The sequence below is a fragment of the Ostrinia furnacalis genome, unplaced genomic scaffold (genome assembly GCF_004193835.3).
Source record: "Ostrinia furnacalis isolate ACB-3 unplaced genomic scaffold, ASM419383v2 OfSCF5861, whole genome shotgun sequence".
Classification (NCBI taxonomy): Eukaryota; Metazoa; Arthropoda; class Insecta; order Lepidoptera; family Crambidae; genus Ostrinia; species Ostrinia furnacalis.
The window spans coordinates 454,185-481,392 of NW_021136100.1; the positions used below are offsets into that span (position 1 = coordinate 454,185).

Below are 27,208 nucleotides of genomic sequence, written 5' to 3' on the forward strand. Positions count from 1 at the left end.
TATCGATGTTTAGACTCACTTTATTGTCGCTACTGTCATCCCTATCGTTTAGGATATTAATTGTTGAGCCTTTTGTGATCATATTTTACAGTGACCTGAGTGTTGCGTTTTTGCTCATTTAAATTATTGACTTAATATGATTGTTAATGGATTGTGGTTTATGTGGGAACAAAGTTATGTGGAAATAAATATCAATATGGATTCCAGTTTTTTATTAAACAATCCTTTACCTAGTAGGTATACTTAATTATGTTTAATAATAGGTTAGATCATTGTACCAGCCTTTAAATAATTTCCTGCGAATGCAATATTTTCTGAACTCGTCAAACGCAAACATGAAGGCTGAAAATGGTAAAGCTAGGAACCACCTGGAAACCACGATTCTAATTGAACTCGTAGGCTCTTTCAAAAAGTTTCATCAAGTTCAAAAGATTAAATACCTTGATACTTGATATGTATCTACTACATATTTAATTAATACCTGAAAGTGGATCGGCTACGTAGTTTGGGAAACTAGTTAAATATTCAAGGTACCTATTAAATTATACCATAAAAAGTTGAAATGTCACTAACCATCTCCATTTTAATGGATACGTCCGGAAGAACACATTAACACTTGGTACGTAACATATAACACTAGATAATATGAGTTCGAATATCAGGCCAGCATTCAGGACGTGATTCTTCATTCCTAAAAAGACAGTTTTAGTATAGGGATCGAAGGAGCACGTACTTATTCCTTATTTAACAAATTAAAACATAAATAATAGTCACATTCTTACCAACATGGAAGAGCGAATTGAATCGAGTCTTGCAGATGATGCCGTTCATCATTTGCGTGACGACCACGGCCACGAAGTAAGCCGCCTGACACGCTCGCTCCAGCTCTTTGCGCTCAGCGTACGTCCACTCTTGGCCCAGGGAGTCTTGGACGTCTGTCACTGCTTCGTTGTCCCATCTTCGTCTTATACCTAGGCAGTATGGTTAGCATACTTATAAAAAAANGGTATAAAAAAAAAGCTTAACTTACTTTTAAAAAAAATATCATTAAGATTTACAAACCAATGAATATTACTAAAGAGCCAATATAGACTATTGCTATATTGAAAGCGAATAACATTCATTGGTACTGTCTGTAGTGATTTTAGTAACCTATTTTTATTGCAATACTGAGATGGTTCATATTTATGTTAGACTAATCTAATAACAGCATTTAGAAATAAGCTTATTTACGAAATTGGCGTATTTCTATTGGCCCATCACTTACGTATTTTGACTACTTATATTGNTAAAAAAAACGTTAATTTACTTTAAAAAAAATATCATTAAGATTTACAAACCAATGAATATTACTAAAGAGCCAATATAGACTATTGCTATAATGAAAGCGAATAGCATTCATTGGTCCTGTCTGTAGGTAGTGATTTTAGTAACCCAATTTTAATTGCAATTGGCAATACTGAGATGGTTCATATTTATGTTTTAGTCTAATAACAGCATTTAGAAATACTTATTTATGAAATTGGCGTACCTATTCTACTATTGACTCGTCACTTACGTATTTTGACTAGTTATATTGTTCATGTTCGAAATCGCCCAAGTTACAAACCGAATAACTGCGGAGGATAGAACCCATGTTCAGCCATGACTATGAAGTAGGCGAACATTCCAGCGGCGAACTCTACCAGGCCCAGATGCCCATACACGAGCGTGAGCATTCGGCAGGACACCAGTGGGTCGTCGGTGCGAGGTGGACGCGCCATTACATCGGATTCCGCTTTTTCGTGAGACAGAGCTACAGCAGGCCACATGTCCGTGCCCAAGTCTATGCAGAGAATCGTCATTACACCTGGAAAGTCAGCGTTTTAATATTACAATTCGGAATTGCCAATTCCTGAAGAGAATGATGATTCAGGACTACGATCACGATGACGGAAACGTTCCATTATCCTAGTGCCGGTCGTAGACGTACCTAAAGGTACATTGGGTGTAATATTTGTATCGTAAATTAAAAATGGCTATACGTATAGGTACCTACTTAATAAATAAACGAAGTTGATTATCTAAAATGTACTAACCTAGTGGCAGAGGAATGGAGAACAAGATAAACATTAATACTGGAAGAATTTCAGGTACGTTCGATATTAGGATGTAACAGACGGATTTCTTAAGATTATCAAATATTTTTCGACCTTCCTCTATCCCTACAACTATTGTTGCGAAGTTGTCATCCAAAAGAATGATATCTGCGGTCTGTTTGGAAACCTGGAATTTGAACCTTTGTTACTTATGTACTCTATACGTTAGATACGAGTACATACAATAATACAAACTTATTCTAATTCCACTAAAACTACTTTTCTACAGGAGGTACATGTAGGTAGAGCACATTACAATTAAAAGAGAGAGATAAAGAAGGTAATCACGCACTTGAGAACCAGTGATGCCCATAGAGATGCCGATGTCAGCGCGGCGCAGCGCAGGCGCATCGTTAACGCCGTCGCCGGTCACCGCCACCACTCCCCCGCCGCGTTGGCACGCTTCCACAATTTGCAGCTTTTGAGTTGGAGATGTTCTAGCGAATACTATAAAAGATGCACGAAAATACTTATGATTAAAAACAAAATAGAGAATAAATCAGAATATAATAACTCAGACGCTACTGAAGCTATCTCTATATAGGTAGGTTGTTCTTAGGTAGGATGAGCTGAAAATGCTGGGTAAAGTTGTAAGAATTAATGTATGCTGGTATTCGACCTATTTCATAATGCTTCTCAAGTGTCCAATTAAGCAAGTCTGGAGTCATATTCCGGAGTTCAGAGCCGGTTAGTACACGACATTTGGGTGAAGTGGCGATGCCGACTTCTAATGCGATTGCGCGGGCGGTGGAAGGGTGGTCGCCCGTCACCATCATCACACGGACACCCGCTTCTCTTACCCTTTGTATTGAATTGCGCACCTGGAATGGGAAAATTTGGTATAATAAAAACAAGTGAACCTTTAAATAAAACGACAGAAGATTCTTGGCCGTCTTGTAACGTCATGTTAGTAGGTAACTCCTAGTTACCTCTTCTCTTGGTGGATCCATCAGTCCCATAACTCCCAAAAATCTTAGGTTTTGCATAGGGAAATTAATTTCTTCAGTATCAAATGGATATTTCAAGGGAAATTCCTTGGGGTCAAGATACAAATCGGCGAAAGCTAAAATTCTTTCTCCTGGCAAAAGTGCATAAAATTGGTTAAAAACATTTTAGTTTGAATAATTTTCAGTGTTATTTTCACTTTAAGTAAATCTTTTATGTACCCGTATTTGCTAGAACATCGCTGGCCTTTTCAGCGGCCACTCTGATTTCTTTCGTCAAACTAATATTATTGTTTTCTAAAGCTAGAGTCGTGCAGCGTTCGAAAATACATTCGGGTGCGCCTTTCATAACTACTATGTACCGTGAAACATTAGTATCTAGATGTATACTGAGCTGCAAATAAAATATCAGCACATCAGTAATAGTTTTCTTTTAAACGGAATTGTTAAATGAGATAAGTATTATGTAATACCATAAGAAAATCTGCGGGGAAATGGCGTGTAGTTATTAAATTACGTGAGACTAGACTACAAAGTAAACCCTGCGATATCTTTTAACTTACCTGTAAATTATTCTGATGTGCATGCTTGAAAAGTAGATAGGTATAGACTTACGTATGTCCTAGTATCAAAAATAACTTACTTGATATTTGTTCACTGAGTTAAAAGGAATTTCAGCGACCTTAGGATACTTATTTCTTATTGCAATCAAGTCATCGTACTTGCTCAAAAACTTTAAAATGGCGGTTTCAGAAGCATCGCCTGATACACCTTCAATATTGAGTTTTGCAGTGCTGCATAAAGCACCACATAGTTTTAACGCGTTAAACGCTACAAGAAAATGTGATTTGAATGTTTCTAATACTAGCGTAAGTAGAATAGGTACAACGTCAATTTTAATGCTAATTAAGCATTGTAATGAAATGAGACGTAAATTACGATTGTTTCATGATCACTGTATTCCAATAATATTATTCAAATTAGACCCACCTTGGTTATTTTTCACGATATCTGAAATGAAATAATAATTGGTACCTAATGGTGTCTCAGAAATACGAGTGATACTTAGTTGGTATAATATCATCCATCACACAGGGTTTCTGAGTGCACATTTACCTATTATAATTATTACTTACTTCATAATTAATTCAAGTTCAATAGATCAAAATCAAAATTTATTTTATTATTAAAAGAAAATCGAGGATGACGTTGATGTCTTTTGTAATAAAATACTGTATGTATCCCGTAGCAAGGTTTTTTTGGGGATATTATTTAAAGTGGCTATGTAAATAAAAATGTACCTATTCAAAGGGGCGAAACATTAAGATACCTTAGATGACTAGGAATTAAGTAAAAAAAGTGGAAACATTATTTTTTCATGCGGACCAAACTTTAGATTAGAAAACTAAAAAGTTTTTGCGCTTACTTAGGAATTGTGAATCTGTCACGGAATAAGTTTTGTTGGCCATCCAAACATGTTGAACACACATCTTGTTTTCAGTGAGCGTGCCGGTTTTGTCAGAGCAAATTGTGGTGCACGCGCCCAGAGCCTCGATCGCTTCCAGATTCTTGATGAGGCAGTTCTTCTTGATCATGTGCTGAGCTGTCAGCGTAAGCGATGCTGTGATTGTGGGTTGAAGACCTGTACATAACATCATACTCGTACCTATATGTAGAATAATGTAGATAGTCCACCCACTGTAGCGATGTCTTTCAACGTAGAATTTTCTGTGAATTTCCACTTATTCAGGTTAAATGGTTTAGTAATTTAAGGCTGAGTTGCACCGCCTTATTTCAACCGTGATTATGATTATAACCATCGATGGTGGTGATCGTTGGTGCACCCCAGCCTAAGTGACTCAAATAAATGAAAGTATTTCTTGGGCAAGAAGACCACCAGATATTTTGTAGGATTTTATAGGGACGCAAGAAAACAGTAGAACACTACGCTTTGAGTATGAACAAAACACATGCAGAGCATGTCTGTTTTTAAGTTAAAAGTTCAATATTTTTTGTTGAATGCTTGTCACAACACAAAAGGTCTAGTAAGGTTCAAACTGCTGACCTTCAGGCACATTAGCGACGATCATTCCGATGACGAATACCGTGGTTTGCATAAACGGGTAGCCCAGGGCAAGCGAGGCTGCAGCTATGAAAACTCCCAGGCTCAGAGCCCACACTGACACGTAGCGCATGAACCGGGATATTTCCCGGGACAGCGGGGACGGCGCGGGACGCAGGCGGGCCGCGAGTCCCGCGACGCGACCTAGGGCTGTGAGATCCCCGCAGCACATAACGACACCTGGAATTTTGAATTAGGTGAAGCCTAAAAACCAATTGACTTTCACTTAAAGGTGGCATTTATGATAATGACTTGAGCATAATAGCTAACATGTTACAATGGCGTATTACAGAACGAAGCTCAAAATATGATAACATGATCAAAGATTTATGCATTGTTTTAGCTATTAGGAGACTATAAAGTTATGAAGTTATAACGCTAGCTTATTACATTGTAACATCATAATATAGGTAGATACTTATTCGTTCGTTTCAGCCAAATGACGTCCACTGCTGTTTGTCAGATACTTAAATAAATAGAAATAGGGTAGACCGGGTACAATAGTACCACGGGTCAATAGTACCATCGGCGATATTTCTTCATACAAGCGACGTTAGTTTGTGTGCATAGCGTCAGAATATGCGCTTTTTGTGTTTCCATCCGCTCACCAGTCGGCGGCGCTTGTGCTGAGAAACGAAGGTGCACAGGAAGGATTTTTGTTTTTTGCCCAGTCGCTGTAAGTTTTTACGTCAGATATATGAGCCCATAAGTTGCCTAATATGCTATTAGTTACCAAGGTATTGTTGTCAATAGTTTATTCGGGCTCTAAACTTTGTATCGACAGCGAATTATTGGCATTCACTGTGAAAATGACTGAATTTTAGGTGAAGATCTCTTGACTACCTACTTGGAACAATTGTACCAGTCTCCATGGGGTCAATTGTAGCGGTACAATCAACCCCGTGGTACAATTAACCCCCGGAACCTTATTTTATACTTACTACATAATATTTTAAATTGGTTTTAAAGTACCTATACTTATAATAAAATAAGTTATTATAAAACATTCACGTGTTTATTATTTTTACAATTATAGGCATACCTACCTACTGAAATAATAGTCTAGGCTCATTCATAGTTGCATGCATTAAGCATTAATTAGATACATACTTAATGTGTTTTATTAAATAAGTAGGTAGAGGTTGATAAAAAGGTGATATAAGTACCTAAATGCCTACTTAAAATATTTTAATATAGGTTTCTAAAACCCTTTTGAATATGTACATTTTAGCTTAATTCAGTAAGTAACTAAGTATTTGAACGTTTTGTTTTAGATGCCTCGGCGTAGAGTCATAGTACGGATCGCGGATCAACGGATCTATTCCTTTATGAACAGGCTTATGAAAAAATCTTAAAAGGTCGAAGCAGTAGTAGGTATAAATAATCAGGGTCAGTTGTACCAGGGGTCAATTGTACCCTCATACAGATTTGATATTTCTATCATTGTTATTATGTTTATTGTTGTTTCAGAAGCAATATCCGAGCCAAATAGATGGAATATTATGTAGAAACAGTTAGTTTTTTCGTTTTTATGGAAGAAAAGTTATTGTTTTGTTTTTAAACTTAAGTGTTGATTTTTCATACTTGTTCCTAAATANATATTAAAAGAAAATCGAGGATGACGTTGATGTCTTTTGTAATAAAATACTGTATGTATCCCGTAGCAAGGTTTTTTTGGGGATATTATTTAAAGTGGCTATGTAAATACAAATGTACCTATTCAAAGGGGCGAAACATTAAGATACCTTAGATGACTAGGAATTAAGTAAAAAAAGTGGAAACATTATTTTTTCATGCGGACCAAACTTTAGATTAGAAAACTAAAAAGTTTTTGCGCTTACTTAGGAATTGTGAATCTGTCACGGAATAAGTTTTGTTGGCCATCCAAACATGTTGAACACACATTTTGTTTTCAGTGAGCGTGCCGGTTTTGTCAGAGCAAATTGTGGTGCACGCGCCCAGAGCCTCGATCGCTTCCAGATTCTTGATGAGGCAGTTCTTCTTGATCATGTGCTGAGCTGTCAGCGTAAGCGATGCTGTGATTGTGGGTTGAAGACCTAAGTACATAACATCATATTTATATGTGGAATAATTTAGATAGCCCACGGCAGCAATTTCTTTCAAGGTAAAGTTTTCTGTGATTTTCCACTTATTCAGTTTAAACGGTTTAGTAATTTAAGGCTGAGTTTCAACCGTGATTATAATTATAACCATCAATGTTTTTTGTGGAGTTTGACAGATTTTTAACGTTTGTTAAAGTTAAAGTAAGTTGGTGCACCCCAGCCTAAAGTGACTCAAATAAATGAAAGTATTTCTTGGGCAAGAAGACCACCAGATATTTTGTAGGATTTTATAGGGACGCAAGAGAACAGTAGAACACTACGCTTTGAGTATGTCTGTTTTTAAGTTAAAACTTCAATATTTTTTGTTGAATGCTTGTCACAACACAAAAGGTCTAGTAAGGTTCAAACTGCTGACCTTCAGGCACGTTAGCGACGATCATTCCGATGACAAATACCGTGGTTTGCATAAACGGGTAGCCCAGGGCAAGCGAGGCTGCAGCTATGAATACTCCTAGGCTCAGAGCCCACACTGACACGTAGCGCATGAACCGGGATATTTCCCGGGACAGCGGGGATGGCGCGGGACGCAGGCGGGCCGCGAGTCCCGCGACGCGACCTAGGGCTGTGAGATCCCCGCAGCACATAACGACACCTGGAATTTTGAATTAGGTGAAGCCTAAAAACCAATTGACTTTTACTTAAAGGAGGCATTTATGATAATGACTTGAGCATAATAGCTAACATGTTACAATGGCGTATTACAGAACGAAACTCAAAATATGATAACATGATCAAAGATATGCATTGTTTTAGCTATTAGGAGACTATAAAGTTATGAAGTTATAACGCTAGCTTATTACATTGTAACATCAAAATATAGGTAGATACATATAGTAGTAAATAAATAGAAATACTAATAACAAGTACTGTCGACTGTGTTTGTAACTGTGTTCTTTATCAGCATGGACTTTACATCAACACGCTTATAATGCCATCTGCGCTTAATGTTCATATTCTTTATCGATAAAAATGGGTATGATAATGACTTTACCTTATTTAGCTATCGCCTATCTACCTATGATCATTTCGTTCGCATTTTAGATAGGTATTTCGAATAAACCGTCTACCAGAAAAACCAATAAAAAACCTATTTACATACTTACAATACCTAAATTACTAATACTTACTTACCTATTATAATAAACGAGAAAGTTTTTAAGGATGTTTGTTATTCTTTAACGCAAAAACTACTGCACGGAATTTCATGAAATTTTACAGGCTGTAATTTATTTAACGATTTCAGGCGTAAAGCCAGTTCTTAAATAAACAAACATAAGGATAATATTATGTATGTAGGTACTTAGGTACCTATGCTAAATATTTATTTGCGTCTGTTTCATCGTGACCTTCCTTAGATAACACGTTACGGCTTACCTAATGAAATTGCGCCGTGCGAGGCGTCGTTCGTTTAGTAGGTGTCATTAAAGTTAATGCTTAATTTCTTGTGTAATGTCGGTAGGTAATCGTTTGTCAAAGTAGTATTAATTAAATATTCAAATCTTTTTACCTGAAGCCCATCCTTCAACGCAGAGGGTGGAGAAAAATGCTACGTTAGGCGATTCGAGTATATTTGCAGTTCCTTCCAGGTTTCCTCGGGAAACAGCCACGCTTTCTCCCGTCAAGGAAGAGTTATCCACCTTTCAATGTAATAAAGAAAGGTACTTGATATGCCTATTGGGCATATGTAAGTAGTATTCTAAGAGTGAGCGGAATAGATTAAATACGAGGTTCTTAATTAACAAGTTTTGTTATCGTAATTTTGTGTGTCTTGAGTAGAATGTGCGATAGCCTCTAAGTACATTATTGTCTGTTTACCAAGAATTGATGGAATAGGTTAACTTACTTTGAACCCTTTGCTATCAATAATGCGGATGTCTGCTGGGACCACGTCTCCAGCCTTCACATGAACGATGTCGCCTTTCACAAGATTTCGGACAAGCGTGTTGGAGTTCAGAACCCCATTTCGAACGCAAGATGCATACTCCGGTATCATGCTATTGAAAGTTTTCATTATCTGTGAATGTTTCATTAGTATTGTCATTAAAGGCAGGTATTGCTACGATGGGAGATTCCATAAGTACCTATCTAATTGTATCAGAAACGAACGAGTGTCTGTGTAAGTAGTTAGGGAAAGCCTTATTCCAGCCGAAAACTTACCTTCGTACTCTTAAAACTTTGGTAAAAACTGAAGAGTCCACAAACAACATCAACTCCAATGAGCACACATCCCAAATACAAGTTGTCTTTGCTAGCATTGGCCTTCGTAGACGTTTCTATCAGATATGCAAGGAGGCACAACAGTGCGCCAAACCATATTAGAACGGAAAACCCTAAAACAAACGTCTAATGAGTTATTACGAGCATGCTCAACATCAGTAGACATTGGTATTTGGTAAACATCATCTTTTTAAGATGTTAATGTAGAGCGCTACCCCTTTACAGGCTGAAAAATTCTAGCGACCATTTAATCTTGGACCATAGGTACACTAGACAGGTAAAAAGCATGCAAGCAAGACCATCCTTCTCACTGAAATTGTGATAGCTAGTAAGACTTCGCGACCCCCTAAGAATAAACTTTATGTACCTGTACATAAAGACAAAAATAAGACTCGTGGCCATCCGTCTTGCGTTGCTGGCGTAAGGCAGTTATGCCCATAGTACATCAACAGTTCAGCAGCCCTTGCACTTGATAGTCCTCGAACGGGATCAGTTCCGAGAATTTCGTAAACATCCTCTAAATAAAAATAGATTGAAATTAATACGTACCCAGGGGCATAGCTACTAAGGGGCAAGGCGGGGCAGTGCCCCGGGTCCAGAAAATCTCAGTTGAACTGAACTTTGAAAATTTCTCTCATTTTCAAAATAAATAGAGAGAAATTCGAAAGCTGTATCAGGAGTAAGTAAGTTTAATGTCAATAAAGATAAAATCTAACCAGTTTAGATTGCAGTGGGGCCCCATGCCCCATTTTTATTTGCTCCAGAGGGCCTTGGTTACCTAGCTACGCTACGCCACTGTATATGTATGTACCTATTTAAGGTTTTGCATCATATTGATGATCCATGATTCGGAATCTTGCGAAAATAATGTGATTTTACGAAAGGTAGAGACTGGAACTTACTTAGTGGTATAAGATGTATGTCCGTTTGGATCTCCTTTTTCAGTACACTCAACCGAGTGCTACTAAGGTCTCGAGACCTCAATCCCTTAGGATTGTTGGGTCGAAATAAATCAGATATGGATGAAAAGCTTGAGCTTCTGGAGTTCATTTTTACGAGGGCTTATGAATTGCAGTAGAGTAATTGACGGTTTTTAATCGGGAAGGTCATGCGTACTTAATTAAAATTAGAAACTAAAAAGTATAGATTAAACTGTATCATTGAAACATAAGCAGATGTAAATGAGGTACGAGTACTTAAGAGTTACTTAATTAAAATAAGTTCTAAGAGAGTTCTTTTAACTTGCAAGTAGATGGCATGGACTAATATCTCAATTGATTGATCCATGTTGTTGGTCACTAAAATTGTCTGTTACTCTACTTTAATTTGTTTGGGTTGCTTTACTTTAATTAGCTTGAGGGATTGTTGTAGTCAGGACGCAGCGGCAAGAGGGACTTTGAGCGTAAGTACCTACTTTAGTTGCAAGTAAGTATGTTACTACTACTAGCGTACCTACCTACTAGGTATAACTTACTTAGTTCATAGAAGTCAAATTTCTAATGTGTGGATTTTGCAATGATAAAGATGTGTTGTTGGAATAAGAATAAGAATAAGAATAAGATTTAAGTAGCCCATACTTTAATTAAAGCAAAATTAAGCAAGCCTTATTTTAATAAAAATATTTTTATTTTTAATCTCTCAGAAATAATATACGACGTATTTCATAAAATTCACACCCTATTACAATGTCTTTCAAAGTTTACTTTTTCCTATTTTTTTAAGTGGATGCATATCATTTACAGTTTTTAACTCTTTATCATTTATCTCTAGCAGATGGTCTTTTATTTGACCCCTTATCAGCTTTTTACTTTCAATCAAAGATTCTCTTTTCATGTTAGTCACTTCAATTATTTTGTCCCAAACTTTGTGCTGCAATTCTTCAGGTTTGTAGAGCTCATTAACAAAACCACATTGTAAAGCTTCAATAGCAGGCATTTTGTAATTAAATAGTAACATTTCCAGTGCCTGAGAACAAAGAAAAGTACATAAAGAACAAAATATTTATATTACACATTTATTAATAGGTACTTATAAAAGTTGTTTTACCTTCCTTTCTCCCATTATCCTTGAAAATGTAAATGATGAACATCCTTCTGCAACTATACCCAGTTTTGTAAATGGAGTATAAAAGTAAGACTGAAAAAACATAATTTATGGTTAGATACCTACTTAGGTACTGCACACTTTTCAGATCTGTCCTGTCAGTGATTTTTAGATCATTTTCCTCTTACCTACTGCTCATTTAACAATAACAATACTTACATTTTCTGAAGCAAATACTAAATCACAAAGTGGTAAGGTTGTGGCTGCTATGCCAATGGCAGGCCCATTAACAATTGCTACAAGTATTTTTGGAAATTCAATAAATGCTCTGATGAAGTCTCGTAATACGGGATAAAGATCGTAAACTCCTTCATAGTTGAATGCCGCTGTGAGGTCATTGCCACTGCTGTAGAAGTCTCCGGTGCCCGTTAGCACTACAACACCGACATTATCATCCCTGGACGCTTCTTGAAGAATATCTATCACCCGACGGTACATGTTCAAGTTCAGTGCATTTTTCTTCTTGGGTTTGTTGTATCGTATCAGTATGATACCTCCGTCACATACCTCGGTTATAATATCTTCAATATCCATTACTTGATATAATTTGGTATAAAATTATTTATTAAATTTATGTACACAAAGAAGTAAAATTCGGAAACATTTGTTAGTACAAAATAAATTATTAAAATTGTTGATAAAGCACCACACACCACACTCTCCCACACTGTTGTCACTGTTTGACGTGATACGTGATAGTCTAATGTCATGTCAGATTATCAGCTGCTTGTCAATGTTATCAGTGATAGCACGCAATAGGGTGAGGCCATTTTGTTTCTTAACACTGTATCTATAAAGGTCAATATGGTACGCATGTTGTATGAATGAGTATGTGACAAGCAAGGGATGTAGAATATTGTGAACACGTGACCGGCATTTGAATTGTTGATAATTTGAAACTGCAATTAATAAATCGATACTGTGAACTTCATTTAAAAAAAAAATCATAGACATGAATGATCATGATACGAAAGAGAGCAAAATAGATCCTTCCTGCTTATAAGCATTTCTTCATTCTTAACAAATGAATGTGTCGGCGCCGGACACAGATGCTGCAAATTATTATTGATGATTAATAGTACCAATCTTAATATTATGTTATCTGTAGAAATCTGTAGAGCAGAAGGTTTGTGATTCCTAAACGTAACACCCGACTGATGCGCAGAAAAAGATAACTGTCAATCAGTTGTGTCATGTCAAGTGTGAGCAAGCGGCTGCGAGGTTATCTTTGAAAGCGTGTTGAGTTTGGTGGAACGTTAAATGGGGATGTTGCCTGGGTCAAAAAGGAAGAGTTTTAATTAGTCCGTCAGTTAACTTATCAAAAAATACTTTACACGTATTTTTCACTTTTTCAAACTAATGAAAATTTAAAGAGATATAGCGCCCCAAAGTTCATAAGAAGAGGCCCGTGACGTCACCGCTTGCTTAAAAATGCCGCACGTTGTGACGTCGTGCGAAACTTCAACGCACCATAACTATGTAATTATTTGTTAGATTGACAAATAAAATTATATGTGTCCAATATTTTTTGATATTAAACATTACGGACTAAAAAAATTTTTTTAGGCAACTAGCCATTGTCAACCATCCAAGATATTATCTCCTTGCCCGTTAACCCACGCCAATGGAGATTCCACCCCTAGAGTTCCTTCTGATAGAGACCCAGTGCCTTTAAATGTATATTGCGCCGCTTTGAAGAAAGCAAAGTATGAATTTAAACAACTTATTATTTTTAATTTACAGGGTGTTAGGTAAATGGGTATAAGAGCCGACACTAGCCCATGTTAACATGGGCATAATTATAAATGGTATGGTGAAGTCAGAAAATTGATATCTTCAATTTAATTATTTTAATTTTCATACAAATCGGATTTTATAAAATGTATTTTGCAAATAATTTTTATAATATGTCAAAGACTGATTCTTAGCTGTTTGCAGTATTTTTATCCGTTCGTATACTGCTGCCTATTTTATTGATTAAATAATAATTTTTGAAAAATCTTTCGTTCCAAGGAAATGGAAGCTAACCTCTTTGCCTCACGGAAACTTATTTATTTTATTTTAAATAAATAATTTCTATGTATTTTGAGTTTTTATAATTTGAAAATGTAATTAATCGATTTCACGAGCACATCACTAGAACATTTCAATCAAATTTTCAATGTCATTTTAATGTCAATTGTGACAGCCGAGCTAGGTTTACGATTTCATTCAGGTAAATTTTTATTTACTTTACTATGTATTTAATTTTTATGAGTAACTGAGTGTAATAGTTATGTTAAAGTGTATTAATAACTTTCGGGTCTGGAAAACTTTGTATTCTATTGATAAAAATATTTTTTACAGTAATGCAATAGCGTGTGGTCAATCAAGAAGTTTTAGCGTGTCCAATAAAATGTTTAAATCTGCTGTATTTAACCTGCAAGATGCTACAAAAGATCAAGTTCAAGAATTTCTGAAGTCTTTTGATACAGTGTTAACTGATTGTGATGGTATGTAAATAGTTTGTGCACTCATTTTGAAATTATTTAAATATGCAATGGCTCAATGCCAGACCATGATTCAAGTAATTGAATTTGATTTCATCATTAACAATACAATTTTCTTATTACAGGGGTGCTATGGATCGATAAAAATGCCATTCCTGGATCAGCAGATGCTATGAACTATTTTCGGAAATTGGGGAAGAAAATATTTTATGTGACAAATAATTCCACGAAAACTCGCAGTGAGTTTGCTGCTAAAGCTCAGGAATTGGGCTTCATTGCTAGCCAGGTATTTTTTTTATAAATATTAAATTAATTAGAGAAAAAAATATATTTGTTCGATTTGTTACTCAAGTGCTCATTATTAATTTATTGTTTCAGGAGGAAATTCTGTCTACTGCTTTCCTTGCAGCTCATTATCTAAAAGGTATTGGATTCACAAAAAAGGTTTACATACTGGGTTCAAATGGAATTGGGGAGGAACTGAAGGCGGTTGGCATTCGGAATTTTGGTGTTGGAGTAAGTATCCCTCTTATTATTGTAACATAATTATTAGATTAACATTATTAAAAATGTTATTTGTCTCATATTAGTAATTTGTGTAATACCAATTACTAAATCAGTAAATCTTTTAAACAATTATGATAAAAGAAAATTATATGATATATGTTATGAATAAGAGTTAAGAAAGCATCTGGTGGCATATGGTTTGATTTTTTATTAATCTATTAGTAATAAAACTCTTTATTTTATTACAGCCAGATCCTGTGAAAGCAGATTTCAAAAATATGCAGCCATCAGAACTGGACCCAGAAGTGGGAGCTGTGGTTGTGGGTTTTGATGAGCACGTCAGCTACCCCAAGTTCATGAAAGCTGCCTCCTATCTCTCTTCTGAGGAATGTCTATTTGTTGCCACAAACACTGATGAAAGGTTCCCCATGGCTGGCTCAATAGTGTTGCCTGGTACCGGTACCCTGGTGCGGGCAGTGGAGACATGTTCAGAGAGAAAGGCACTTGTGTTGGGCAAACCTCATGCTTATGTCAGAAAGTATCTAGAGTCATGTGGACTTGATCCTGCTAGGACCTTGATGATTGGTGACAGGTAATGCAATCATTACTAAAAATAATTTGAAAATATTATAGTAGTTACATATTTTTTTATGGAAACTTGATAGTTTCTCTGCCTACTGATTTATATTTGTTTTTGTATTAAAGAAAATATTATAATATTTCAGATGCAACACTGACATTGAGCTGGGTGTACGCTGTGGGTTCCAAACATTGCTTGTACTCACTGGTGTCACCTCTAAGAAGGAACTGGATGACATTCGCAATCAAAAGATACCACCTCTACCTGATGTGGTCCTACCCAAGCTTGGAGATCTGCTCTCCCTAATACCTTCATAGTACATTTAAATAGCAATTCTGTTTAGTGCAAATCAATAGGTCAATTCTAACCATGTGATAAGCTTAAGCTTTTTACGTAAAAGTATTTTAAGTATTAAGTTTGGTTATTGTTATACATACTATTTGCTGTGATCGTGGGCCATGTGCCATTTTAAACAGTTACTTTTGTAATAAATAATGTGTTATGCACTCCACACAAGTCATTAAAAATTTGGTAGAGTTTGGAACTTTAGATTCTAAAGTTTCACCACAATAAAGTCGGCGACTCCTGTCTGTGGAGTGCCTTATTTTGTTCTCAGTGATTATTTTTGTTTCCATATATTTTAAATAACGAATTACTTAATATATTACAATAAATACAAACCTATGTATTTAACAACTGGTAGTTGACGTAGTGTGCTTATTAAAATGGATTAGTTAATACTCAACAGTAATATTCATTTATTTAGATACGAGCTTTTTATGTAGGTACATTTAATATATCAATGCTGTTGACGCTGTTGCCGTTGAATTAATTGTTTTTTACGGAATATATAATTTTGTAAGAATTTTATTTTGCTGTTTAATTAATAATATCCTTAGCTCATTAGCTGATATGAATATGTCTGATATGTTAGTAGTGGTTCATTATAAAGGCCTTAGTGACCAATAAATCGTAGCAATAAAAGAAAATTATCTGGACGTTTTTTCTGTGATTTTTGACAGAATTTGAATTCAAATTTTATATTATTTATTTTTATTCGTTGAATGTTTTAGTACTTACGAAAGATTTTTTCATAAAATGCAAGGAATGCTCAACGAAGTCCATCTATTAATTTGGTATAGGTACATACATTGTTAAATAATTGTAACGCATTATGAACCAAGAGAGAACCATTATTAAATTCATACGTACCTAAAGGATAACCTCATAATAGTTTAATCATGAGTTTTCCTACAGACCCTACAGTAGCCACAGTTACATTATACTTCACTCAGCACTATAGCAAGCATGATCGCTACAAAAGCATGACACGGTATTTCGAATTCTATTTGTGCTTTCACTGTCTAATAATTTTATGCTGCAGCTGAAATTAGAACATCCCATTCATCATTGAATATCAAAAGCGGGTCAACTGTATAGAGCTGCGCGAGTTATCTACTCAAGAATAAGAGCACGATTCAATGGGTGTTTTCATGTGGGTTGCTATGGGATGGGACACAGGATGTGAAACGGTTACCAACAGCATTATAGTAAAAAATTGTTCACGCATCAATGGCTGGAACTAACGAGCGTAATAAATAGATATATTATTTTTATTCTGGACGTTTTAATGATTATTATTATACATAGGTGCCTACCACCTTGTTAGGGTTGGTAGAACACAATATTGTACATATCTTAGGTCCTTGTAGGGAGGTGACCTTGTTATGTCTTTATGTCAACAATAAAACTTATGCTATTTTTGTTTACAACAAAATAATAGCAGTAAGACCCAAGAGAAGGAATAAATAATGTACACAAAAGAGACTGCACAATTTAGGCGAACTTATTGCTATGAAGCGATCTCGTCCAGACGGGAACCTAGGTACCGTGGTTTAAAAAAAGAAAACTACATTATTCTCTTCTTATTTATTAGTAGAGCTAATCTTCAGTAGACACTAATATTCTAGTAGGTACCATTTAGCACTATAATCGTTGCCAAAGTTCTCAAAAAGCCATTGATTGTAAGTTTTTTCTGCTATTAGGGCAGTTTCATGCCTGCACTATAGGGGCAGATTCGGAATTTTTAATTTCATTAAACCTTTTTTTCAGTTCATACTTAATCTGAGTAGGGAGGTACGGTTTGTTTTAATCAAGAAGTAATCTGTTTTAAGGATTTTAATGCTGCATATTACAAGCAGCTAGCTAAGCACTTAATTAGAAGCCCCATAGTATAGCCGGAAGACTGAGGATTGCGACGCATGCGTCGTTGTCGGGCTGGGCGAACCGCGCGGCGCATCTCTGCTTGTCAACAATATCCGCGGCGTTTCGCGCCACCCGCCAGTGCTAGTGCAACCGCGATCACGCGCGCCGCCGCCACAAACGTCCCGCACACGTTGAATGTGATCTCATACAACACATCTCATTAACTGCACAGAGTAAGTCAATATTTGCATTCATATCCTCTCGTACTGAACCACCCCCGACGGAGGGTCACGAAGAATGACCCGCCATTTTCGGGTTAAAAATAGACACAGATTTATCTGGCGAATTTTGTTTTGTCTAAATATTATAACCAGTTATTCGCACTTGTGATTTATGAAACTTACATAAACAAGCGAAGATAAAACAAGTTTATCAACGCATAAAATTGAGTGGAATCGAAATTCCCATTTGGTGCTCAAATTCGCTTGCCTCAAACAAAGAATTTGGACAGTAGAGGGTGTAGTAGAGCCACCCCCATGGATGTCTCGACACTCCCCCTTGTAACACAATATTAAACGAATCGTTTCTCGTGGGGATATAAAACAGTTTTCATGGGTTTGACTATTTATATTGCTATTAACCCATATTTCCGTACGCTTAATTGCACTGTTTGCGAAGTTTTTCAGGACTGTGAAACTGATAACTAATAATTAGTTACTCACTATTTGGATAGTTCTAATATAATAATTCAATTTAATTACGAAAACAAAAAGTAGTTTTTAATAATCAGTGCATAATTTTATTAATACTCGTAAGTGACACGGTGTAAGCGATTATAAACAATATGTGGTTTCCTGACGATAAGCCTTATCTGAAGTATCGCCGCACTCAAATTTGGACGAGCAATTACTGATATAATCCGATCAAAGCTGTTGCATTAACCTTGGTTTCGTCACGTATAAGTAAAAATACACAAAAGGTAGTAGGTCTCGTATGTGAAATCATGCGGAAAGATTAGCCCCCATAGTAAAAGACTAGTAGAAAAAATTGATCTAACTATGCGTAACTATTAACTACCGATACTAACGAACCTAACTCTATCCTATAAGTAGTAAGTAGTATCTTAATCCTGCAAAGTTAAGTTTCGCAGCGGTATTGTGTCACAATTTTGTTATTTCAGTTCTTATTTTACAGTAGTTGATGTCTATAGCTCTCTGACAGTGTGTCATTTGATTTGCATAATTAAATCTTTAGTCTACGTATAGGTTCAATTTAAATGACATTTAAGAGTATCTATTGCTCTTGACGAAATTAGTTGGATTGATTTAATACTTAGGTACTACATACTCACAATTATTGTCATTATACCTTCAGTTAAGTAAGTATTACTCGTATACTCGTACGTACTCTACCTACCTTCTTGACTTCATTTAAATTAAAACAAAACTAATTAAGTATTGGTTTCTTTAATTGAATTCATTTGCACGTCTGCTCCGATACGAGACGTGCTAAGTTTACAAGTTAGCACATAAATTATATCGGTGAACAGCCATCATTGACGACAATAAAATTTCAAAGTCCCAAAATAATGCAAACTCTAAGAATAGGTACCGTAATTCTTTTTATTAGATTTTCCCTATATTTTTTAAAGCGGGATTATTCGTATGAAAATATCATTTTATATTTATTTTGTTTTGTGAACATGTTAAGTACTTAGTTGAAGTTAAGTTACGTCCGAGGTTGAGACACCTTTGTGCCACGGTGGAAAACTAGACACAATTATAATCATTTTCACTTGGAAAAATTTGATCCATTGAAGAGTTATATCGAGCAATACGAATAATACTCATATTGACAATGAATTAAATTTTAATTGTTACGGTGTTTACTTAATACATTCATGCATCTGTGTGAATGTCGTAAGCGACAGGGAAAGTTTGTATGCCTAGTCTAGAGGTTATAGCTATAAACTCGATTATAGAAACTTGCAAGGCCGTTCACGTTTGTGTCTAGTTTTTCGCACGCTACACACTTTCCCGATTTCCCCCCATTTGTAGAGCAACACATCCAGTTTTTAAACCTTTCGCTTATCGATTTGGTAAATACATATTACTAAGTTATGTAGTAGCTGTTTTAATATAAGTATGTATAAGTACTTACTTACTTGAAGTTAATAGCTACTCCATCAAGTATCTTTTCACAACAGACACGTTATGGAACCAATAACCAAAACCAACTTTTGACGCTATTAATCTGATGGCATACCTATTTTATTTGATACACTATACAATTAAATTAGCAGGTTTTAATGTGTAGAGCTCACTCATTTTAGACTTTTCAGTGCTTAAAGTGTAATTTTTTGTAGGTTTATTTATATTAAGAGGTGCCACTTTCAACTCCAATTAAAACTGAAATAGATAACTACTTAATGAGCGACTACTTATCTACAAAAATATTTATTTAGGTATAATGGTCTCGTGTACCTTTAGGTGATGTTAAGTTTATAGGAAATAGTTTCAAATGGTATTAAGCAATATATTGCTAAGCTTATATTGTTAAGCAATATTATTCGCCGTCTCTGACATCACTCAGACATTGATTAATTTCGGATTGTAATGCTTTGCACGTACAGTTAAATAAAGGTGGATGTCCATATCTGATAAGTACCTGCTTAACTTTTATTCTTACAGCCTATTATGATGACACATCACTTGACTGGTATACATAATAATGTTTACGTAGAGCCGTCAATATTATCACGGTTAGCGTATTATTTTTGTTGTGCTAGTTAGGTATCCCTGATATTAAATAATATTCATCACTATTTTACAAAATATTAAAACAGAAAAAAAAATATTTACACTTATCAAACATAAATGGTCTGCCCAAGTGCATTAAAACACCCGTATCAGTAGATGATATTGATATTTTAAGAATGAGGTAATACCAACAATGATAAAACATTATTTACGAGATATTTACCAACGAGCTACTTGATTGTGAAAAACTTGATTGTATTCAGTGATTTAAACATAAGCGAGCATATATTTTGTTAATTAAATTGATTAAATAAGTTTAATACAACTAAATATAGTAGTGACTTTAGACGTGCTATTGCCTGGATACCTAAGTTCAATAAGGTAGGTATTAGAATTTTTGTTGGGTTTCTTTTTGACTAAAATATGTTTTTACTATTGTTAGATCTAGTAAAAAGAGAGTGAGTCATCATTATAAATGGTGACGCAGAATGACGTCAACTTGCCGACTGGGTCACGCGGACGCGCTATCCTATTCCTATCCTATTCATTAAAATAAGTTTGGCTTACTAATAAATTAAGTTTTCTATTTTTTTCTTTTTTTGTAACGTAATTTNCGGGAACGGGCATTAGCGGGAAAATCCTTTTGTATGAAAAATCTAAACCGCTTAAGTTAGACGCTTGAAATTTGGCATGCAGGTACCTTAGTAAACTTAAAGCTTAGTTACAACAGGATATTGCAAAATTCCCTCGGGAACTGGAATTAGCGGGGAAAAACATTTGTATGAAAAAATCGAAACCGCGTAAGATAGATGAAGGGGGTAAAACGGGATCCACGCGTACGAAGTCGCGGGCGGCCGCTAGTAATAAATAAAGTAATTTCTAAATTAGCCTTGTACCAACGAGCGATCACCATTACAGTATTAGGTACTGAATTATGTCCGGAACTGTTAAACCTTACGGATATTAATAATAATATATCACTGTGCTATCGCGTTCTATCGTAACTTTTGTTATTTATCAACGGTCAGCACATTCTCTAGAAGCCTAGACATTTCCACAAGTAGCTATGTAATTAATATTATGTACCTACAAATATAAATGCCAGTACTAATTAAGCATAGAAAATAAAAGTACAGCATTTAGGTGATTGTTCATGCGTGTAAGAACGTATATTTATAACGTGAGGCCAATGACCCTAGGTGCATAAGTAGGCTAAGAGCGAAGTAATAGCACAGAAAAGTTTAGTTAATTATATTCTAATCATTAATTCAAGAAAACTATAAGGGGTTTCCAGAGGCATTATTAATAAAACAAACCAAGGAAATTAATAATATTTAATTTTAAACCCCCAAAACATGCAAATGCTAAAACAATTTATTGAAGTCTATGCTACGACACTGAAATCTCGTAGCAGCTCGTAGCAATCATCCCTCAATGAACAATCAACATAATAACAATCCCTCAATATTTTGCGAGTTAGATTGTTGCATTTGCAACACACATTTTACAGTTCACAGACAAAAGCTTCACAATCACTATCTAAACAGATATTGCAAAAACTTCGCTTGTAGTAAAATATCTGCGTTCTAATTATATTATCGTAGAAACAACACCAAGGAACTAACTAGGTCGGGGAGGTCTGTGGCATCGACCGAGACACGTTATATGGCCGTCATTTAATAAGTATGCCAGCTGGTGCAAAACAAACAACTATGTAACTATTTGCAGGAAGCGACTAGTTTGTGACAACGGGAAATTAATAGAAGATTGTGCATTTAAACGATAAGCGTAGTAACAGGATAACGTAGCACCTTAGAGCTGGTATCAAATACATCAAAGAAAATTACTTAATACTTAAGTAGGTACATGCAATTAAATTGGTATATTGCGGAAACATTTTTTCGTACAAAGATTTTATCTTACGTTAATAATAAATCGTTACACACTCGTAGGTAGTTTTTTGGCAATACCGATGGGTGATTGATATCTATGACTAACATTTGTGTGCTTAGGTAATTAAAGTAATGACCACTCAACAAACAAGATGAGGATGACTTTGTTCTTTGTGGTAATTTTATAGTAAAGGAAAAACCGGATAGTTTAGTTCCCGAGTTAATAAAAGTAATCAATTTTCTGACTCTACGTTAAGCTCTAAAAAAATGTGTAGGTAGAATACTCAATCTATGAAATACATTCATTGTTCATTGCAAAGAATAACAGTCGCAGTGCGACTTATTGTAACAACAACCAAGGACATAATTTTCATTTCAGTAACCTTCTAGACTAGACAAATGACTTGTATAAACATGCATAGAAATAATGTCTGCCAATTGTTCCATAACAAAACGTAAATACCAAAAGTAATCTAAAAATAAGTACATGAACTGAGTATAGGAGTTACTACAGGTTATTATTAGTATTTCATAGGTTCTTTTTCACATAAATCAAAAGACAAACGATCAAAAATGCGGGACCGGTATAGATAAGTACGATACGATAGAGTGTAGAGCTCATGAATATTATAATTTAAAGATCTCAAGATTGGTTGGCCAGTGGTCGTGGTAATGATTGGCTCCAGGACCTCCGTCGCTTCCTACCTTGATCTGTATAGGTCAGATCATTTAGCCCGGCTAATAGTCAGGGCACCCACAGTTTTAGATCGCGGAGGTGTTTAATAGTGCATTGTTACAGCCCCCACATGCGCTTAAGTGGTTGATAAATGAATTTGCTTCTAGCATATTATCTAAGAGGATTTATGGTGACATGATGTGCATTATGCTATTTCGTTAATAGGATTGGTCTTTGTATTGGTTGTTTACTGTGGGTAAAAGGCTTATGTTAGTTATAATTAACGCATTAGAATTAACTTACAGGCAATAAGTTTGTACAAGTACCTACTTATAAGTAAGTTACTTAGGTTGTTTAAAAGTTATTCAATTGTAAGTTACTTGTCTATTATACAAATTGAAAGCCAGTAGTAAAACTTTTGTCATAAAGCCTTAAGGGATGAGCCTCCTGTTTTAAAATCCATCAAAGTATTTTGTAAGTCGTAAACTTCGAACATTTCAATCAGTCATGAATTGAAGGAGTCTTACCTACTTATTGAGTTCGCTAAGCAAATCTTTGCGTTTCTATAGAACTGACAAGAATCTCAGCTGATGTTTACAAGTTTGCTGCAAAACGTTTCGTTCGCAAGGTCGATGATGTAATTGCCACATTTAGCACCAAACAGCCGCTATAGCTTCGATACTAGATAGTATGTTTGGTTATTTTTGTATGACATCACGCCCGTCCCGATCGTTTGCGTGTTGCCTTGGTGTTGGTAATGGACCAAACATTTTTATGTAGGTAGGTCACCTAATATTATTTCCGGGACGAATGGACGAAATAGCCAACTAGATGGCCGCTTAAAATGAGCAAGTAGGCAGCTTTAAGTAGCTCATGTATTTGATTTCATGAGAGTAAGGCCATACCAATTTTATTCGTTACATGCATATTTTTAAATTACGTGCTTTAAGTGGACTATTTGTTACCTATCCTACTGTATGATTCAGGTTCGTTAGTTTTGAAATTCAGCCAGAGCCTTTCATTCACATATCATTTTCAACGAATGGGCAAAACACAATTTCACAGCGACAAATTTCACAATAAACATGATGATATGATGTCCTGTAGGAAATTTAAGTGAAAATTGACTTATACTAGTAACCTACGTAATCTTAAGCAACAGGGAAAAGCAAGTTATGAGACTCCAATGTTTAACAAACAAGAGAATGCCCCAATCTGGAGGATATCTGCTCATAGTCACGTATTTTAGATTTCAGAAAACGCAAAGATGTCGGAAGAATTAGCGCAGGCGCAGGACTCCGTGGAGCAGGTGACGCGCGACGTGAAGGACGTCTCGCTGGAGAACGGGAACGGTTCGGCGCCCGCGTCGGCCAACGGAACGCCCGCCAAGAACGAAGACAATGCCGTGCCGCTTAAGGTATGCACTCTATAATGTATCGTATAACCAAATTACGTACCACAATAGGTAATTCTCAAACAATGTAAAACAATGAATCACACACACATAAAATCGAAAGTTTATAAGTGTGTATATTTGTTACTTCTTCACATCTAAACGGCTGGAGCGATTTTATAAAATTTGGTATGGAGTTAGCTGACACCCTGGATTAACACATAGGCTACATTTTACCGCGGGTAACACCGCGGGGCACAGACTAATATTATAAATGCGAAAGTAACTGTCTGTCTGTCTGTCTTGCTTTCACGCCTAAACCACTGAACCGATTTTGATGAAATTTGGCATAGAGATTGTTTGAGTCCTGGGAAAGGACATAGGATAGTTTTTATCTCGGTATATGAAACAGGATCGCGCGCGATAAAAATATTATCTGTGACAGACAAAATTCCACGCAGGCGAAGCCGCGGTAGGAAAGCTAGTAGCGAATAAAAGAAGAATAAATTTTAAGGTGATAAGGCGGTGTCGGTGTCGGACGGCTGATTCAAATTCTTTGAATACAAAATAAATGTAAATACGAAAATTATTTCAAATCCAATTGGTGTCTGGGTATGCTAGGTCACGGCCATGGGTCACGGCGGTATAAATCCGACGTCTATGGACCTTCTGATGCCAGGCTGTAAGAGTATCCCGAGACCGTATTGTACATACACGTCGGAGATAGAAAAAAATTGCTCAACAAAATTATTTCTGAAAAGGAACGAACAATGCACGTTGCACGTTTGCATACTAATAAGGAAACTTCAGTTGCGGCGCTAACTAGGACTAATACCTCGAGGGGAGACAATGTTATTAGTATCCATATAGGTACTCATGTGGGCTTTACATTCCATCTATGGCGGTTATGAAATCAGATACATGGAATCAAATACCTAAGCAATCTTTAAGATTACCCGCCTGCGACTACTTAATGGCTTTATTCTTATATCCGTTACAGAGATACCTCACTTATTGTATCAATTTTCACTTGATGATAAAAAAGGGGCAGACTATTCACCATTCCTTATCTACAGGTTCGAATTCAGAGGGTCAATTTAAAAAAAAAATGTTTTGAAATAAGTTTCGTGCGTGTGCTGCCGAAAAACCAGTGTCTGTAACTGTATACTTATTTCAATGAATTACTGAAGTAATTAATTTAGTTTAATGTTTAAGCATTTAATATATTAAATAAAAATAAAAAGTTGTTATAAGTTATTCAACAAACTAATGTTTGTTAAACATCTACCAAAGTACGCTAAACAAAGCCTCTAGCGAGTCCTTGAAACGCTTTTTCACTTTTGCCATTTATTATGCTAATGTAGCACCTAACACGCCTGAAAGGGTGGAGAAATATATGTATAGGCACCCTTGTAACAACGCGAAAGCGGCCCACGTCATAGTTTTAGTTGTGTTGGTTCAATAAGCTAGTTCTGTACGATCGCAGTTTAAAACATAGAATATTTAGGAGGTATGAAAAATATCTTACGAACTAACCATTCAATGTTAGTAACGTATTCGTATTTCTGTTCTTGCAGGATGCGTTCAAAGCCTTTTCTAAGTTCGGCGATCCAAAATCTGATGGGAAGCACATCACTTTATCACAAAGTGACAAGTGGATGAAGCAAGCCAAGGTGATCGACGGCAAGAAGATTACCACCACAGACACCGCCATAAACTTCAAGAAACTTAAATCGCTCAAAGTTGGGCTTGAAGATTACCAGAAATTCCTCGAGGAATTGGCCAAGAGTAAAAAGGTCGAGGTTGAAGACATAAAAAAGAAACTCACCACTTGTGGACAGCCAGGAATAACATCTCATGTAAGTCAATGTTCAACTCAGCTTTTGTACGGTATTCCTTGTACCGGTTCTTTTATTTCTTCTGCAACACTAGTTTCTGTTGTCCCCTTCTGATGCCTACTGCATGGAAGTTTCGCAACATAGCAACTGCTAGGTCATTCCGCTGTACTGAAAGAAATTTTATCTTTATAATTAATGCATGAGATGTGAGCAAAAGTTACCCCAAACATAGGTTAACGTTTCGAATAGCGAATGTATGTAGGTAACTTTATCAAAAAGATTATTTAACTTACTTTTAATCAATGCTACCTATACAGGTGACAAAATCCCAAGCCGCCGCAGCAGCGGTGGACCGACTTACAGACACCACCAAGTACACCGGCTCCCACAGGCAGCGCTTCGATGAAACCGGCAAAGGCAAGGGCATCGCCGGCAGAAAGGACCTCGTCGACGGATCCGGCTACGTGTCCGGGTACCAGCACAAGGACACGTACGACAAAACTCACTAAACAAAACTACATCATTCTATAAAGCGGCTACAAGGTATTCGTAACCACGTATGTAGTTCCCAATAATTGATTGTCAAACACAAACGATTTGATTCGACCTGTGTGTGGCAAGAATTGGCGTCCATTTCAAATTAAAAGTACGCGCGAAAAATACGACCATTTGTATAAGTGCATAAATTAGATTGTGGAAGAGTTTCATTCAGTGCCATTATTGAGTGGCATTCCTCATCCTCTAGCATTCCAATAATTCGATTCAATAGCTTTCTTAATATCTATTACATTACACTATGTTACTTCAGAAAATTTTGGGGCACTGTTAATGCTCCCTGTTTTACCTAATATTTACGCACACATAGACCAATATAAATTACGCCTAACTACAATCTAACAAATACTAAAAAATAAGTTCTCAAACAAAGAAACTAAGTACCTACCGTTTGAGTGACTGATATTGCACAATATTTATAACTCGCATGTTTTACCTCTTTTATAATGTAACTTTTTTCTAAATTTACATTTACGTGATTGAATAATTTAGAAAATCATTCTATAGTTGAACAAAGATCTCGTTTAGAAGTGCAAAAACGGGAATAATGTAGTCGACCATTTATCAAAAATTCTATACCTGTATAAATCGATAAGGATTTCCGCAAACTTTTTAAAATTTAATTAACGGTTAATAATACATATAATTCAATAATAAATATATCCGA

The 27,208-nt window shown here is 35.8% G+C and overlaps 4 protein-coding genes across 6 annotated transcripts; 2 read left to right on the forward strand and 2 right to left on the reverse strand.

The window, feature by feature from the left end:
• Positions 1-90: 90 nt before the first annotated feature.
• Positions 91-10,594, reverse strand: LOC114361635 (sodium/potassium-transporting ATPase subunit alpha). Its single transcript, XM_028316747.1, has 18 exons — positions 10,447-10,594; positions 9,912-10,061; positions 9,485-9,657; positions 9,171-9,341; positions 8,835-8,964; positions 7,683-7,919; positions 7,046-7,261; positions 4,073-4,093; positions 3,726-3,913; positions 3,305-3,476; positions 3,068-3,216; positions 2,758-2,959; positions 2,431-2,585; positions 2,079-2,265; positions 1,610-1,849; positions 783-971; positions 574-691; positions 91-368 (listed from the first exon to the last, which is right to left on the reverse strand). The coding sequence occupies exons 1-18, from the start codon at positions 10,592-10,594 to the stop codon at positions 254-256; spliced, it is 2,961 nt and encodes a 986-aa protein (XP_028172548.1). The 3' UTR covers positions 91-253.
• Positions 10,595-11,162: 568 nt separating this feature from the next.
• On the reverse strand, positions 11,163-12,325 carry Dci (Dodecenoyl-CoA delta-isomerase). The gene is made up of 3 exons (XM_028316769.1): positions 11,807-12,325; positions 11,591-11,680; positions 11,163-11,509 (listed from the first exon to the last, which is right to left on the reverse strand). Exons 1-3 carry the CDS (start codon positions 12,179-12,181, stop codon positions 11,237-11,239), a joined length of 738 nt encoding a protein of 245 aa, XP_028172570.1. The 5' UTR covers positions 12,182-12,325; the 3' UTR covers positions 11,163-11,236.
• Positions 12,326-13,820: 1,495 nt separating this feature from the next.
• LOC114361650 (glycerol-3-phosphate phosphatase) lies at positions 13,821-15,838 on the forward strand. 2 transcript variants are annotated; one of them, XM_028316768.1, is made up of 6 exons: positions 13,821-13,862; positions 13,994-14,139; positions 14,262-14,422; positions 14,515-14,652; positions 14,892-15,235; positions 15,369-15,838. In XM_028316768.1, exons 2-6 carry the CDS (start codon positions 14,043-14,045, stop codon positions 15,538-15,540), a joined length of 912 nt encoding a protein of 303 aa, XP_028172569.1. In that variant the 5' UTR covers positions 13,821-13,862; positions 13,994-14,042; the 3' UTR covers positions 15,541-15,838. The 2 variants fall into 2 exon arrangements, with proteins under 2 accessions (XP_028172569.1, XP_028172568.1); XM_028316767.1 differs by lacking the exon at positions 13,821-13,862 and having other exon boundaries at positions 13,898-14,139.
• A 1,691-nt stretch (positions 15,839-17,529) lies between these two features.
• On the forward strand, positions 17,530-26,997 carry LOC114361655 (tubulin polymerization-promoting protein ringmaker). Of its 2 annotated transcripts, none has more exons than XM_028316776.1 (4): positions 17,530-17,661; positions 24,005-24,172; positions 25,726-26,007; positions 26,304-26,997. In XM_028316776.1, the coding sequence occupies exons 2-4, from the start codon at positions 24,023-24,025 to the stop codon at positions 26,493-26,495; spliced, it is 624 nt and encodes a 207-aa protein (XP_028172577.1). In that variant the 5' UTR covers positions 17,530-17,661; positions 24,005-24,022; the 3' UTR covers positions 26,496-26,997. The 2 variants fall into 2 exon arrangements, with proteins under 2 accessions (XP_028172577.1, XP_028172578.1); XM_028316777.1 differs by lacking the exon at positions 17,530-17,661 and adding an exon at positions 20,428-20,568.
• Positions 26,998-27,208: the final 211 nt, after the last annotated feature.